The sequence below is a fragment of the Cnephaeus nilssonii genome (assembly GCF_951640355.1).
Source record: "Cnephaeus nilssonii genome assembly, chromosome: 4".
NCBI classification, from domain to species: Eukaryota; Metazoa; Chordata; class Mammalia; order Chiroptera; family Vespertilionidae; genus Cnephaeus; species Cnephaeus nilssonii.
In genome coordinates, this window is record NC_137075.1 from 82,599,021 (window position 1) to 82,615,544 (window position 16,524).

At 44.7% G+C, this 16,524-nt stretch overlaps 1 protein-coding gene across 1 annotated transcript in view; it reads left to right on the top strand.

The window, feature by feature from the left end:
• The window catches only part of RAD51B (RAD51 paralog B), a 514,016-nt gene that overhangs the window by 353,508 nt on the left and 143,984 nt on the right, over nucleotides 1–16,524 (top strand). Inside the window, exon 8 of the mRNA XM_079768331.1 lies at nucleotides 317–413. Coding sequence (XP_079624457.1) covers nucleotides 317–413 — 97 coding nt within the window. The remainder of the gene's footprint in view (nucleotides 1–316; nucleotides 414–16,524) is intronic.

Consider the following 16,524-nt stretch of genomic DNA (forward strand, 5'->3'; position numbering starts at 1 on the left):
TAACATGTTTACGCTGGTGTATTAATTTTCTGGTTAGCCTTCTATCATTCAGTCCCAACTTCCTCAGCATTGAGGAAGAATTGATTATGGTTTATGTTCTGAAAGACAGTCCGTTTCCTGTGTTGTGAATGACCTGTGGGCTTTGCCAGATACACTGGCCTGCAGATAAAACTGATGAAAGTCCGCAAGGGGGTTTTCCTACCTATGTACTTATCAGTCTTCCTCCAAGCCACAGTCTGCCTTTTGAGAGCTCTAATAATTAATTTGGTCTTCTCTCTTCTCCCTTTCCCCCCACCTTCTCCCTGTCTGTTCACAGGTTATCTTGACGAATCAAATTACAACCCATCTGAGTGGAGCCCTAGCTTCTCAGGCAGACCTGGTGTCTCCAGCTGATGACTTGTCCCTGTCTGAAGGTAAGGGATCTGTCCTAGAGGGGCTGAAACTTGACACTGACCTACAGCCCCACAACCTCTCTGCTCCTGGGAGAGACCAGAGACCAGCTCGCAGGCCCTGGCCAGTGAACCCAGCCAGAGACCAGGGATGCAGGCTTGGCCACCTTTCCTGGCATCCGATCCCTTATATTTGGAGAGTCTCTTGCTCTGTTACTGTAAGTGAGCTTCCTTTTCCACCCGAGTGAGTCGTCTTAATGGATGGGCATCCATCACCTCCGCCTTCAGGCTTGTCGCTCCTCTGGAGGTTGCTTTGGATCCTTGGTGTGAGGGCTGGTGACCTGCTAACTGACTCTGTTTTTGAGACGGATGCTTAAAGGTTGGCTTTACCAGTGGTCCCACAGCCATTTAGCCTTTTCTCGTGCTGGGTACTTTTAGTCCTGGTAAAAGGATACACCAATGTGATGTGCCGGTGATGTGGCATTCCCTGTCAGCTTTACCAAAAGATTAAGAGAAATGCTCCATGCTGGTAAATCTGCAAAATTTTCTCCACCCTCCCATGCTACTAGCAAAGGTCAGGCCAGCTACAGTTTACATAGCGAGGGGAATTACACCTCTGAGCCAGTGGGTGGTTTCTAGTTTTATTCAAAGTTCTTACTTGACATTTCTGAGTTCTGCTAGTTGTACTCTTTCAGGCCAGAATACTGTGGGCCTGTGTGTATGTGCCTAGCTGTCCCAGGCCGCTTTGCACTTTCCTTTTTCTGAGAATTATTCGTGATGGAATATGTGGGACTTCCAGGCCTCACAAGGCTCCTGACTGCCCAGGTGATCTTCCATTGATCTTCCAGTTTATGGTCCCCCAAATACAAGGACTATACCCCTGCTTCTCAGTGGTGTTTTTCAGAGTGAAAACTAATTATTTATTTAAAGCAGTAGTAAAATGCACTCAGTACCCTGCTTCCACACCAGTGATGCATTATCGCTCCCCCATCACCTGGACTGAGAAGCGTGAATCATTTCATATCCCTTCCACCTTATATTCTTTTCACCATCAAGTCTATGTAGTTCTTCTTTCCAAATATATCTCCCCCATCCCTTCTTTTTTTTTTTTTACAATTTGAATTGTGGTCAGCTGACTCATTCAACTTATAATTGGATTATTTTATTTTATTTTTTTAAAAAATTTTTATTGTTTAAAGTATTACATATATTAGTACATATATCTCCCTTTTTTTTCCCCCATTGACCTTCCCCCAGCCTCCCTTACCCCCTGTCGCAATAATTGGATTATTTTAATAAAATTCCAGTATGTCTTCCCAACTGCAAACTCTGCCATTTTCATTCTGCCACTGTCAAGTGGAACTTACTGCTTGGGCTGTGTTTTCTTTGTCACTCTCCTACTGAGAAATCTGGGAGATGTTTCAGCCTGTGTTTTGAGAATGGGCTAAAATCAATATGCTGATTTTAAAATATTCAGGACTTTGTGATTTGTCATCTGAAAGTCGGCCAGAATGGAAGTATTTACACCATGGAAATCAGCAACTGCTAAAAATCAGGTTATTTTTCTTTTCTTTTGCATGAATCTGTTTCCAAAACACCACAAGATAAAGTCAGTACTTCTTAACACTTCGCAGTCTGGTCTCTCCTTCCTGTTCAACCCTCATTGACATTTCCTCGGCTCCTACGCCAAGTGTGTGGACTTACTGCTCACCTCCCCCCCCCCCCCCGCCTCCCCCCCCCCCTCCCGCCTCTGCTGGGACAGCCCACCTGATCTTGAACAGCATTTCCCTTTTTCACTTCTACCTCTGCTTCTCTTCCCAGATCCTCCCACTCCTTCGAGGGTTACAGGCCACCTCTTCCACAAAACCTCCTCGTCTGTCCCAGTAGGCATGGCTCTCACTCTCTGTTCCTCCTCTGTGGTCCCTCTACCTGCTCCGCTATATAAAGAAAAGGTCTAGAAAATTTAATGTAACTTTTTATGGTTTCCCGACTAGATTGGCAGATATTTTAATGACACAGACTATCTTGTATTCTTTTTGTCTCCATGTTGTGCCTGAGTGACTATCAAAGCTCTAGGCACATTTAGGCAGTAATTAAATGCTGAATGAATACCCCAGCTAATACTTTGTAAAAATAGTAACCATGAGAATCACATAAGGCATCTATGAATATCATGAAAAAATGTTGTAATTATTTCACATGCCACAGACACACACCGCACACATTTATTCAGCTCTGAGGAAAAGAAAGTATCTTGTTTCTTTATTTGAAAGCCAGTAAGTAAGAGTACTTTGCTTTGTCTTGGCTTCCTGGATTATCTTAAACAAAGAAGAGTCGGTGAAACAGATAACCAAGGAAATTGCTTTGGGGCTCCAGTGTAACCTCTTCAAGAAAACAATAACGAGGTATTTGCGGCAAAGGAAGGGTTACCAGCTCATTTTTAGACAACATTTTCTTATTATGGAATCCCAGGGATGATGGAAACAATTTATTTTTATTTTTTTAGGTCTTTTTAGGCCATTTTTTAAGGTTTTTACTTGTATAGCTGAGCAGGTGAAGAGGCTATGGAAATATTTTTCCTGAAGTCTATACTGAAATTCCTTACCAGTGAATTAAAATGAATAGGTTTCTTAGCATATTTATACCTATTTAAATGCATTACAGTGTTCGTTAATGCTACTGTGATTCATATGGATAAATGGCTTTGTTGTTGTTTCAGGCATTCGTGGTTTCATTAGCTTGGTGATCTTGAGCAGGTCTTTTAATCACTTTGGTCTCGGTTTTTTTCTGTTAAATGTCAGGTGAGATGAGTATAAGGTTGCCAGAGTCTTTTCTAGCTCTAACATTGGACGATCATACTGTGGGTCTGAAGATCAGGAGCATTCACTAGGTGATGGGTATCGAAAAGCCTGATTTTTCAGACTGGGAAGAATGACTTTGTTGTCCTAGATTCGGCATCATAGGAAGGATCTTCAGAAATCGTAGCATTGGTACCTTTGGCATGCCTACAGCAGTCTCCTCTCCCTATTGCTCCCTCTTTCTCTGTAAACTCTCTGGTCTTGTCTGTCCATCGCTTGCTCTCTCTGCCTTTCTTCCACACAAACGTGTGCACAAGAGGTGTGTGCAAACCAGTGCAAGTGGGAAACACCCTGATGAGTGAGCTCGAGGTCCCCCCTGACCTGTAATGGATTTCAGCTGCAGAACAGAGGGCACTGCTTAAAAGGCACTCCCTTGCAAAGAGTTGGTGAGAACCAGCGGCCACTGGGCAGCCGCTGATAAAATGATCCCAGGTGACCTGAGAGAAGTACCCAGCAGGGGCTGATTCGGGAAATGAAGTTTCTTCTGCTCTGACACAGAACAGGGAATGCAAGTGACCTGGCCCAACTGAGAGATCTCTTCTACCCCAGTGATCCCTACTATTAACATCTACCAGCTGCAGGCCCAGAGCATCCCCCTGCTGAGATCAAAAGGACCCCTATCTTGGCTGGAACAAGGTCATCTGCACAGGGCTGTAAACAGGCCGGCTGGCTCAGGGACCTCTGTAGGGGAGGAGAAGTCAGGAGAGGGGAGGTGCTCTCTCACGCTCCTTTAATCTCCAAGGACCAGCTGTTGCCTCCCAGTGTTTGTAAAGTGGAGAGTTCTTGTTTTTGTGTTGCTTTCTCCCCTTATTAAATGTGTGGCTAGGTTGTTGCTTGGATTATGTAGACCCAAGTCCACTGCTTGGGCCCATTGTATGGTTCCCTTCATTGAGATTTCATTCCCCTGTTGAGTTATTCAGCTCCCAAGTGGGAGAGCCGCAGAGGGAGACTTGGACCCTGAAGGCCAAGGACTTTTCCCAATGTCGCTCCTGCCACATGGTATTGTGCCTGGAGAAGGCATGAGAGGACAAGTTGAATTTTCATTATTTAGTTAAATAACTTCTCATATGTACAGTGTGCTTATTAATTTTTAGCCTGCCTTTCACAAATATTATTTCATTCAGTTGTGAGAATGAAACTTTCAAGACTTATGCAAATCAATCAAAATTATACTGTGAACCAAAGGGCAGAAATCAGGATTTTCGTTCTTTATAATCTACACTAGAGGCCCGGTGCATGAAATTCATGCACGAGAGGGTGTGTCCATCAGCCCAGCCTGCACCCTCTCCAATCTGGGACCCCTGGAAAGATGTCCGACTGCCCGTTTAGGCCCAATCTAGGTAGGATCAGGCCTAAATGGGCAGTCAGACATCCCTCTCACAATCCAGGACTGCTGCCTCCCAACTGCTCACCTGCCTGCCTTCCTCATTGCCCCTAACCACTTCTGCCTGCCAGCCTGATCACCCCCTAACCACACCCCTGCCAGACTGATTGCCCCTAACTGCCCTCCCCTGCAGGCCTGGTCACCCCTAACTGCCCTCCCCTGCAGGCTTGATCGCCCCCAACTGCCCTCCCTTGCACGCGTGGTCCCTCCCAAGTGCCCTCCCCTGCTGGCCATCTTGTGTCCACATGGGGGCAGTAATCTTTGACCACATGGGGGCAGCCATCTTGTGTGTTGGAGTGATAGTCAATTTGCATATTACTCTTTTATTAGATAGGCTTGTTCTCAAGCTGGCACTGTGAGTGAAAGTATTTTCTTTCCAGTGTTTTGTTTCATTGACAGGAACTCAGGCATCTAGGTTGTTACAGAGGTCAGTGACTGGCTATTGACTAGGTTATCGTGATGGCTATTGATTACGTTATTGTGTTGGTAACCGACTAGGTTATCATGACTGTTCTGGCCAAGGACATGTTTCTCAGATGCCCTGGCCAGTTCTTCCTGGTGGTCAGCGAAGATACTAAGAATGATTGGAACTTGGTCACAGAGAATGTCCCTTTTGCCCATAGTGATTAGTAAAGAAAGGATCTAGCAGTCCAGCTGGCCTAAGACACCACATTTTATGCTGAAGTCACCTGAGATTGGACCAGAAGGACTGGCTGGACCCCTGTCCAACAAGCACAGTTGGTAGGTGAGATGGACATGCAGTGACAGCAGGGCCTGTGTAAGACTGAAGCTCTGCTCAGCATAGGCTGCTAGCTTTTCCCCTCTGATGATTTAATGGGATAGCGTTACTTCAGTGTGCCGACACAGCCCATTTCAGCAACCCCCGAGGCTTCGTGGAAAGGAAGCACCATCAGGCTGCCATCCTGGCATTCCCAGCATCTGGCATGTTAGTATTCTTCTATCTGCAGTCATAGTTTTTGATAGATAATAGCACTTAAAAACTAAAAATGGCCCAGTCGGCATGGCTCGGTGGTTGAGCATCGACCTATAAACCAGGAGGTCACGGTTTAATTCCCGGTCAGGGCACATGCCCGGGTTTCAGGCTAGATCCCCAGTGTGGGGCGTGCAGGAGGCAGCTGATTAATGATTCTCTCATTGTTGATGTTTCTATCTCTCTCTCCCTCTCCCTTCCTCTCTGAAATAAATAAAAATATATTTAAAACAAAACCTAAAAATGAAAAGTGCATGGATGGGTTGAGGAAAAAACAAAAGAGAAAAGGCAGTACTTAGTAGAACCAAGAGTGGTTTCTAATTTTTGTACAGGAAGCCTTTTTATTTCGGTTGAATTGATGACTTATTTCATGTGCAAGAGAAAGTATTTTAGGATTCATTCTCCCCAAGAAACCATCCTTGCAAAAAGCTGGAGTCCACTTGAAAGAGTATATGCAAGTACGTGGCTTGTGTCTCTTCTAAAATAAATTCACCAAGGAGGAACAGCCCAGAACAGTTGGGGCGAACCAGGGACTCATGGTTGTGAGAGAAGCCGACTTCAAAGCATGGTATGAATTTTCAAGTTTTATTTCCACTCTTGCTTTCCAGCTGGATCTGCTCTGGATTTACTGCAGGATGTTTGAAAATGTGGCTCCCTGCTAATCTCAGACAGTTGCTATGATCAATGGTTTCTTTCATTTCCGATAAAAAACACTGGTGTTTCTGCTTAAATTGTGTGTACTTTCAGCTTTATTATTGTAGTCGTAATTTATTGTCCAGCATTACCCAAATTTGTAATCCATTAACGACAGACTTTGGGGTGGGTTGGTCAAGTTAGCAGAACTCTCTCCGCACTTGGGCTCCAAGGCCCTCCGCAGCCCAGGCCCAAAGTAAATGTTCACCAGTGTGGGCAGACCATGTGCAAATGGGTACGGGTGGAGCCGCCTGAAAAGTCCACCTCTCAGGGCTCTGGTGCGGGTGGCTATAATTAGTGCTTTGAAAACATAAAGTGTCACCATGTGACTGCAAGGTTAATATTAACAACTGTGATCAACATTGTTAACATTAGCATTTCCATAGCATTTTAAAATGTCCTAAAATGATGAATCACTTAATCCACCTCAAACCACCAAAGCATGAAGGAGACTTGCTCAAAAGCCACACAGTGATCGAGAGATGGTGGTGTCGGGAGCAGAAGTCAGAGCCCCTCCCATGAAAGCCTAGATTTGGACACTGCTGCCCCTTAGGCTTGAGTTTTAGATAAAAATGTCCAAGTATCCTGGTGACCTTTCCATTTTTGATTCCAAAGCCACAGACATATATCAATACAAACAACTTAGTTCCAGCAACTGTTCAGATGCCATGAAAGGCCTAATTTATAGAAAAAGATTAAAAGCACCAAAAACCTTTGGTGTTTAGCTAAAGAAAGCCTAAATATTATGTGAGCGGGGTGGTGGTGGCTAGAGCTGAGAGGATTGGGCACAGTCTACAAATGTCTATAATTCTCAAGAGGGAGAGGAACTTGAGGGTTTTCAGCAGGGGCCAAGGGGCAATAGCACCACGGCAGAGGGGTCAAATGAGAGAGGGAACACTGAAGTCAACCACTAGGAAGTACTTCCTGGTCAGGAGCCCTGTTTTGCTAGTGACAGTTTGCCAAAGAGAGACACGTGTGAAGCAGGATCCAATGAAATGGGAGCCAGGGTATTCTTTGGGAAAGTCTTTGAAATGGTTTATGGGAGGCTGGGCTAGATTTTTGAAAATATTTTCCCCTTACCCTCAGACCTCTTTACTCTTTAGAACTTAAAGGTTAATTTCTCAGATGCAAACGTTCATGTTACGCTCAGGGTCATGAAGGCAGAAAGGATGAGAAGACCAAAGCCAATTTTGTTAATTGCTTCAACTACGGAGATGATGGGGCCAAAATCCCAGAGAATGGGATGCCCAGAGGTGGTGTGATCCCAAAGAGCTTCAAGGTGGAAGGATTCTCTTGTTTACCACCATTAAAGAGACTTCTATACCAAATACGAGAGGTCAAAGATCATAAAGAGAGGCTGGTTTCTAGGAGTGGTGCCCAGGTGATAACTTAGTTTGTGTTGTAATGTAGCATGAGTTTTTTGATGTTTACTAGGATTTGGGGAGGATTGTAGCAAGGTCTGCCAAGGTGGTTTGTCCAAGGACAGTCCAGCTGAGCTCTGACCTAGGTTTGGATCTCTCTGACGGCATTTCTTCTCTTCATGTTTCTGATAAGCCACTCAATAAATATCAGTTGGATTAAACTGTATTCTATTCGGTCATACTGACATGTCCTGTTTATTAGCTGCATTCTTGCATATATTAGCATAGTTTTAGAGTTATGGTCCCTCAGAATTTTTTTTGGCTGGATGAAGAAACCTTCAAGTGCCTTTCATGTGTTGTGGAGCCCGTACCACATGTACTATGTTAATGTTACAGGAAATCCAGAAATTGACAAGATGTGGTCCCTGCCCTCCCGATGTTTACGGTGGAGTTTGAGAATAATTCTAAAGGAGAACAATATGAAGGAGAATATGTGTGCTGCCTTCAGACAGTATGGCATGAACCAGAGGCTCGAGGACTTAGGAAGGAGGGCTCTACCAGCTGAGGCAAATCTGAAGGGTTCAGAGAGGAAGATGTAAGAGATAGGCCTGGGGGGAGGGATATGGTTTCAACAGGCAGAGAAGAGTGAAGATCAGGGAATGCTATAAATAAAGGCTTAAGTTCAAAATGGGCCACTCTTCTCTCCCGTCATGCTCCCCCTCTCAAAATCTGTTCTAGCCACAGAGCCTACTCTCTTGTTCCTCAAACTCACCAAAGTGTTCCTGCCTCGGGGCTTTTGCATTTGCTATTCCACCGACCAGAGCACTTGTGATCGTCCTTTGTCTGCTCCCTTACTACATCAGTCTCACTCCAGTCTCCTCTTCTCAGGGAGGTCTTCCTTCATCCCTTTAAGACACAACATTATGTTAAGTGAAATAAGCCAGTCAATGAAAGAAAAATACCACATGATCTCACTCATTTATGGATAATAAAGAACATTATAAACTTGAACAAAAAGATAGATACAGAGGCAGTAAAGCATCAAACAGTCTGTCAAATTACAGCAGGAAGGTTAGGGAGAGGTGGGGAAGATAAGAGATCAATCAAAGGACTTGTATGCATGCATATAAGCATAACCAATGGACGCAAAACTCTGGGGGGTGAGGGCATATATGGGAGTGGGGTGGGGGGGCAATGGTAAGATATGTACACATATAATACCTTAATAAAAAAAATTGGAAAAAAAAAAGATACAACCCCTATCCCTATCCCATCCTTCTCTACCTCCTAACCCAGCTTTATTTTTCTTTATTGCCGTTATCACTGTCTGACCTGTATTAGAAATTTATTTGTTTGTGGGTTTATTGTCTGCCTCTTTTGTTTTCACATAATCTCCTAAAGGGCAGACACTTTGTCTTGATCACTTTTGTAGCCTCTAGTTCCTGGAGGGTAGTCAATACATATGGGATCTAAGTTGCAGGGAAATGCAGGGCATGTTGGGAAGGGAGCAACGGCAAGAGTAGGGAGGTCATGTGCAGTAACTCTAGGAGTAGATTGGGGCCAGACTTTTGAATATCAGACCGAATTTAGACTTTATGCTAAAGTGATTCTAACTGTGCACTCTGAAGGCTGTCTGGATGAGATGTGTGGAACGGCTTAGGGGTGGGGGATTGAGGTAAGGAGACAATGAACTCATCAAATATTTAGGAAAATGGGGCACCCATTATGCACCAGGAACTGTTCTTGATGCTGAGGATACAGAGATGACATTCTAGATAGATCTATCATTACCAAAGACATGGTGGCAAAACCATAGCCCTTTGAAGCACTGCCAATCGTTCCCTATGACTGGGCGTGCAGGGGCCACACAGGAGAATGGCATAGGGTTAGGCCTGAGAAGTAGGCAGTGTGGAGCATGGACATCTGGCATGCCATGTTAGGGAGCTTATGATTTTTTCTGAGCCCCTGTGAGAAGAATATGAGGATAATCCATTGGCAGCTCATCATTTCCTTGATCAACATGATTGATGAGGCTTATTCGACTGGCTAGGAATGTTTCTCTTTCCTCCCTTATAGTTCCATGTGCATCCCTTCCAAACCCACATGCTCAATCAAAGAAGATGGATGGCTCCCCAGAGAGAGTAGGCTGTTCTTCAGTCAAGGATATGGAGTGATTGTGTTTCCCCACCAGAACCTTTATTCCCAGGGTTCTCAAGCCTTAGCGTGCAGCTGAGTCACCTGGAGGGGTTATTAATGCACACACTGCTGGCCTCCCACTCCCGAGTTTCAGTCAGCTGAGCAGATATTATTGTACGTTTGCTAAGAGTGTCTGTATACCTCTGTTGATCCCTCTAGTCATGTCCATTTTCAGCATTCTCCCTTTTTTCCAGATCAAATTTTCAATATTATCTACCTATTCCTGGTCCATGCCTTCAAGCCAATATACTGGATTTAAGGGAAAATTTTGAAAACATTTTATTTCCAGTCCCAGATAACTACCTGGTTACTTTTTGATCTGATTTTCTTTATATCCACAGTCAGCCCCAGAGTTTCTCTTCAGGGGAGAGAGAGTTTTCTTCTGTTAATCTGGAATCCACTACCTACTCTAAACAATTATTGTCTGATAAGATATGAGGCCTAAACTTACCTGCACATGTCACCTCCTATCCAGGGACATACGACCAGCAAACTAGCACAGATTATACCCCAGGATCAGTCTTTATTTACCACTGCTCAGGACAAGATAAGCCAGAGAAGCCAACATGGCGCTGGATAACTGAAATACTTGCATTGGAGATCTCTAGATTTGAAGTGACATCTTCTCCATAATTTATGATATTCTTGCAAAATTACTCCCTACCTTCAGCAGAGAGTCTGGTTTTTATGGATTAAATGCAAGTGTGTGTGTGATGTTGATTCTCTTAAACACGCTTCTATGCAATGGCCCATAAGAAAACCTGTTTCCTGAGAGTATTACTTCCAGCCACAGAGGATGGGTGATACCTTAGTGGGCCAGGGACTTGTTTGGTTTTTAAATATAGTATAGAGATGAAGGAAGCTAGAAAAGTGCTAAAATAAATTGCTCCTGAGTTGAATAATAAGGAGAACATGCCCCCAAGAGAGCTCTAGACCAGAAAGAGATTAAATAATGGAAATCTTTAAGGTGTAGCCCAGGAAACAAATATCAGTGACTAAGGGGCTGCCAGAGCCCAAGGGTGGATCCAAGGTTCTGGGCAGGAAGAACCCCTTTGTTCCTTCAGGGACCAAACCGGAACCAAGAGAAATAGCTTGTACTTTGATGTTAGTACAGAATTAAGATAAATTAACAACAACAAAAAAAAGGAATCCTGTCTTATAGTCATTAGGATAGAAGTTCCTTGAGGACAAGAATCTTTGTCTCCTTTGTTCACTGTTGGATCCCCAGAGCCTAAAATAGTGTCTGGTAATTGTAGTTACTCAAAGAATGAGGCACCCATAGCTACAAGGCAGGGCAATCAAAGAGCTGTTTAAAGCTTTAGACCTGTATTCACCTAAGAGAAGCATGAAACTGATGCATCATGTATGCCCCAAAGTTCCTTCAAGGTGCAGTCAGCCTTAACGATGTACCTGCACCGACTGTGATGAACAACAGTGGGCAGCTCAGGGAAAGTGTCAGAACAGAGAGACCAGGAACCCAAATGCCGAGCTTTGGAAGGAGAAATCTCCTACATTCACACAAGAGTGGTGACTGAAGTAGTTTAGTCTGATTTACAATAAGGAGATTTATTAGGTACCTATTCTCCACTAGGTCCGGTGCTAGGCAGATGCTCAGGATACAGAGACAAACGCTACAGTCCCTGCTCTTTGGGAAACTCAGTCAGAAGGTGGTGGGAATCACTATGGACAAGAATACAAAGTGTGTAATGATGGCTCTAGGTTCAGATATTGCTGGGGAAGCACAGAGGAGTCCTGTTTGGGGATGGGAGCTCTCTAAGAAGGCTTTACAGGAAGGAGACACTTGAGCTGGATGTTGAAGGATCAGTAGCAGTTCCCCATGGAGAAAGAGGAGGGAAAGGTGCTCCTGGTGGAAGGAAAAGCCCATGTCATGGACTAGAGGTGGGGGTGATGGGAGGTCCACTGTGGCTGGCATGGAAGGGAGTGCCAGGAGGATGGTCTGCAGAGATAGGCAGGGGCCAGACTGTGAAAGGTCTTACCCAGCAAGCTAGTCAGTGTGGATTCTTTCCTGAGGAATATGGGGAGCCCCTGAAACGGGGAAGTGATAGGATCATTTTGTCCTTCCAGGTGATTTCTCAGGCAGCAATGCACAGGTTAGAGGGGATAGAGATGGAACTAGGGAACTTGGATGTGGATCTCTTTGAGGGGAGTCACTTTTGCATGGGGCTTTCCCTAAATTTCTTAAGGCAGTGGGAATTTTACAATCAGCTTTTCCCATTCTAAAGTCCGGTGGCCAGGTCTGGCTTGGATTTCTGCCTCATCAACCTGGGAGAGAGCTCTTTGGTACCCTAGACTTCTGAGTAACATCGGATGAGCCCTCAATGTATCAAGATACCTCCTAGTTAGAAATGGCTCTCTCTAATTCTTCACTGGGTGGTGAGAGAAAATATCAAGTGATTTAAAGTACTAAACAGCACTATGGAAATAAGTACATTTTTATGTTCCTTTTGCCAGTGATTATAATAACATTAAGTGCCTATTATGTGTCAGGCACTATACTATGCATGAAAAATTCCAACAGCCTTTGTGGGGTTCGGTCATTACCCCCCATTCTACAAACCAAGAAACTGAAGCACAGAGTGTTCACATAACTTCCTGATGATCCTCTAATTACTAGTTAGCTGGGATTTAAACCTGGAGGCTCTGGCTCAGAGTCCACCACGCTCTTGACCAGTACGCTACACTCAGCTCTATAAGACAATAATGCAACGACTTCACATTTCTGTCCTTGCCAGGCTGAGAGGGTGCCATTCTTCAATGTGATAACTGTGGTCATTTCTTTGTATTCACCCTGAAATCTCTTTACAGACAGACATTAAGGAAACAGTGTGTTTGAACAGCAGATAAGGCTCTGCATTTGGAATTAGGAGACGTGTGTTCAAGCGCTGGCCCTGCCACGAAGGTAGCTGTTATTTTGGACAAGTCCCTTAGCTTCTCTGGCCTCAGTCCCTCAACCCACAGACACAGGGGGGCACATCAGCTGATGCTCCTTAAAAGGCAAATGGATAAGTTTTAAGCTTCAGACAGACTTCTCGGTTTTTCTTTTAAAGATGAACAAAGCAAACCCCAGGCTAGACCAACCCCTCTCTGAGCAGTTAGGTGCATCCCTTTGTCACTGTTATTACATTGGTTATCTAGAGCAGCAATCTGCACATTTTTTGAATCTCCGACCCATCGTTTTGGGGGCATGGAAAAGTAAAACTGCTATCTGTGAAATATAGTGCTCCTACGCTGTTCAGTTATATAAAACACACCAGAAATAGAGTGTGTGTGTTTTTTTAAATGAGATGGGCTCTGAGATTTTCTTCCCACATCCCAATGAGTCATCACACATATGCCTGTCAGTGATGTCAGGGGGGGAGTTAAAATTTCTCCCTGCCTTGTGTTCATTGCAGAGGTCTTTACCACCCCAAGAATAATGAGACTGGACCCCACACTTGAGCCTTGGCCTCAGTCTTGCAGTTCTTCACTCACTCAGTTGTGGAGCATCTATAATGTGAAATGCTGGGTGTTCACGGGGAGCAAGAATGGCACCAGGCTTGGCCTCTGCTCTTTGGAACATAAAGGCTGATTCTGATTTGTGTCATTCACACCTGGCTGGAACCCTCGATTCCCTGCATACTATCCTGCAGCTAATCCTTACATCCAAACTGGCTGCGTCTCACTCCAGTGGATTCGACAGGAAAATTGAGGGAAATAAGGGAAGGCCAGAATAGGAGCCCCCCACACATGAAACAGTTAAAGTCACTCTGTAGCGCACTCCTGTGAATTCCCAGAACGAGGGGCCCATTTTTTAACATCAGAGGCTCTCAAGGAAAGAAGAGAACATGTGATCTTTTGGTGGCTTGAGCTACTATTTTAGGATATCAGAGCCAAGCGAGGGTGGGCTCCCTGATCACTGTGTCCTGAATCACCGGGTATGGTGAGCTCTGGATATCCGCCAGCAGACACCGTCCATCGCTGGTTAGACCCACTCGTAAAGTGGCAGGCTATAAATCAGCCCACGTTTCACTGAGAACTGGCCAGGCTGGCCCGGGTAGCTCGCTGTAGTTTAGCACCTGCGGTGGGCAACTATTTTTCTTGGCCAGCTGTTTAATGAGCACCGAGTCAGATAAACTGCGCTTGGCTTCTATGCTCTCTCCAGACACAAACAATTAAGCACATCCTGCTGGAATGGCTGTGTTGGGGAACCTGGCTTTCCAGGGCTGATCATCTGGTTTTCCTGCCCCTCGGGGCTAGAGTTTGGAGAAGTTATTGAAGCAACCTTGAGAAAGCTGTTAACCCTTAAAAGTTAGCTTTTTATCACCAAACATATTCAGAAATGGTTTGCAGCCGAAGCCTTACTAGCTATGGCAGTTTTAAATAAAGAACAAAATCATGATTTTATTAATTTCACCCTCTACTCGGTTGGCTTAGAGAAGTAAGAGATTGTAATGTATGGATCCTTTTCTGGTTTTGTAACCAGCTTGCACTCTCAAGTTGGGGTAAAAACATTGCCCTTCTTAGTCTATTCATCTGTGACCCGGGGTAAAGTTGCCCCTGTCTCTGGTGAAATTCATGAATAAAACCTCACCTAGGGTTTCAGATTTTGTAAGAGATCACTTTTCTTCAATGCATACATCAGCTGAGACTAGCGTGACTGATTCTAGGCATGAATTGCAACAAGCCCAAGCTGAACAGTTCTCCCAGAACTAGTCATGCCGTAAGTGGTAGGGGTGGCCCAGGATGGCCTTTGACCAGCTGGCATCGGAACCACGATGGGCATGGAGGAACTGTAACCTTGATCTCTTGGCCTACTGATCAACGTTCTTGCAATCCTAAGTGTACCTGGAGTTTGCGATAAGTGTGTATTTGGGAAACCTTAGAAAACACGCGCGTTAGCAATGCTGTTTATTTGGGAGGATGCACTTACATGTCCTTGATGACTGAAGGGAGACCCAGTGGGAAGGGCCTGGTGGAGAAAGGGTGAGTAAGCGCGTGTGTTCCTCAGTGGAGGACAGGTTGTGGTAGTGAATTGGTAGTGAATTGCCTCATCGGCAAAGGCATCTAGAAAGGCCGGAGACCCATGAGAAAGGAGGTGACTTCTGTTGACAAGTCACCATTGTTCAGACCCAGTGGGGCCGAGCAAGGAAACCCAGAAACCTACATGACAGCCTCCCTTGGACTGGCCGAAAATATGGATTTTTTTTTCCCTAGCTGGAATTTGACAGGGTCAGTTCACGTCTGGGTTTTCAGCACTTAATACAGGGCCCTTTTGTCTTGGGAGGCGGCTGGACTGGTTTTTCCTCCAGGCAGGTGCACAGAGGGCGTTTATTGTAGCCTGAAACACAAACACCAAGCCCCTAGGCCCCGATCCCCACACTCTCCAGCATGGCTCAAGGAAATAAAGTGAACAATGTCTCTTGCAACAGGCGAGCACTGTAAATGCCACTCCTGAATGAAATATTTCTTAAAACTTTGTATCCGTAACTCGATCGCCTCTTAAAACTTAATTATATGTCAGGGAAAAGGAAGCCATTGGCTCCTCCAGCTGTCCAGGTTGAACAAGAGCGCACAATGGAGCATATCCGATTCGCGGCCTTACTTAGGTAATCAGATTAATATCTCCTGAATTGAATTTACCCTTTTGATACGGAGTCTTTCAGCTGCCTTGTTTCACATCTCAAATTCTGACAAAGCTGTGCGGCCTTTGAGTAATTTCCCCGAAATCTATATGCGGGGAAGCCTGGGCTCTTTCGAGCACTTTTTGGGACGTGGACCAATTAAATCTGTTTCTGGCACACTTTTAATGGCATACTTTCCCCTGAGTCAACAACTGCTCCAAAACCTGAGGTCATTTGTTTAATTTAAAAGCAAAGGTTATGAAACAACCATCTCAGGCTTCACCAGCCAAGGCCCTGTGGCTTTGAAAGTGGTGATGAGACAGGGGAAAGGCTCATAAAGTGGATTTCTTACACACGAAATAAATTAATTACTGTGTTTCTGTTCAATCGGTACGAAGCCAGGTCTGTCCGCACCCCCCTGCCAACCTCGCTGTCCCTCGCTCTTCAAACACATCCTCCTCTCCTGGGGCTGTCACCCTCCTGGTTGAAGTTCACCCTTTTGCTGTTGTTTTAGCAAAACAAACATCTGGATTGGATTTTTGTCAGCTGGAGTTGAGAGAGAACTGTAAATGATGCCGTGATTTTTTTTTTCATCCTTATTAAATTTATTTATAGCCAGTCTAAAGCCAGGAAACATATTTTCAAATGGCTAGAGCCCTTATTGGAGGTTCTAGAGGAACATACAGGGGATGGTATCCCTCCCCTGCTGCTGTTTCTAAATAATATCAAGGGTAGAGTTACATAATTCCTCATTTTGGTGTGTTTTTTTTCTTTCCTGAAGGACCCTTCATTAGGACATTTTGTGCGTCAGAATTCTTCCATTGTAAAGGCTTATCTGATATGCTTTGTTTTCTGTCAGTGAGAGAAAGGGGAATGTCACTGCTATTTCTGAAAAGCTGCAAGGATGACAGTGAGTTTCTGGTTGTCTGAGACATGAACCAGTGGCTCGGGTACTTCCTTTTGCCAAAGCACACAGCTTGGATCCTGTTCCTACCTTTCCCACTTAACAGCCTCTAAAATTTGAAAGCTGC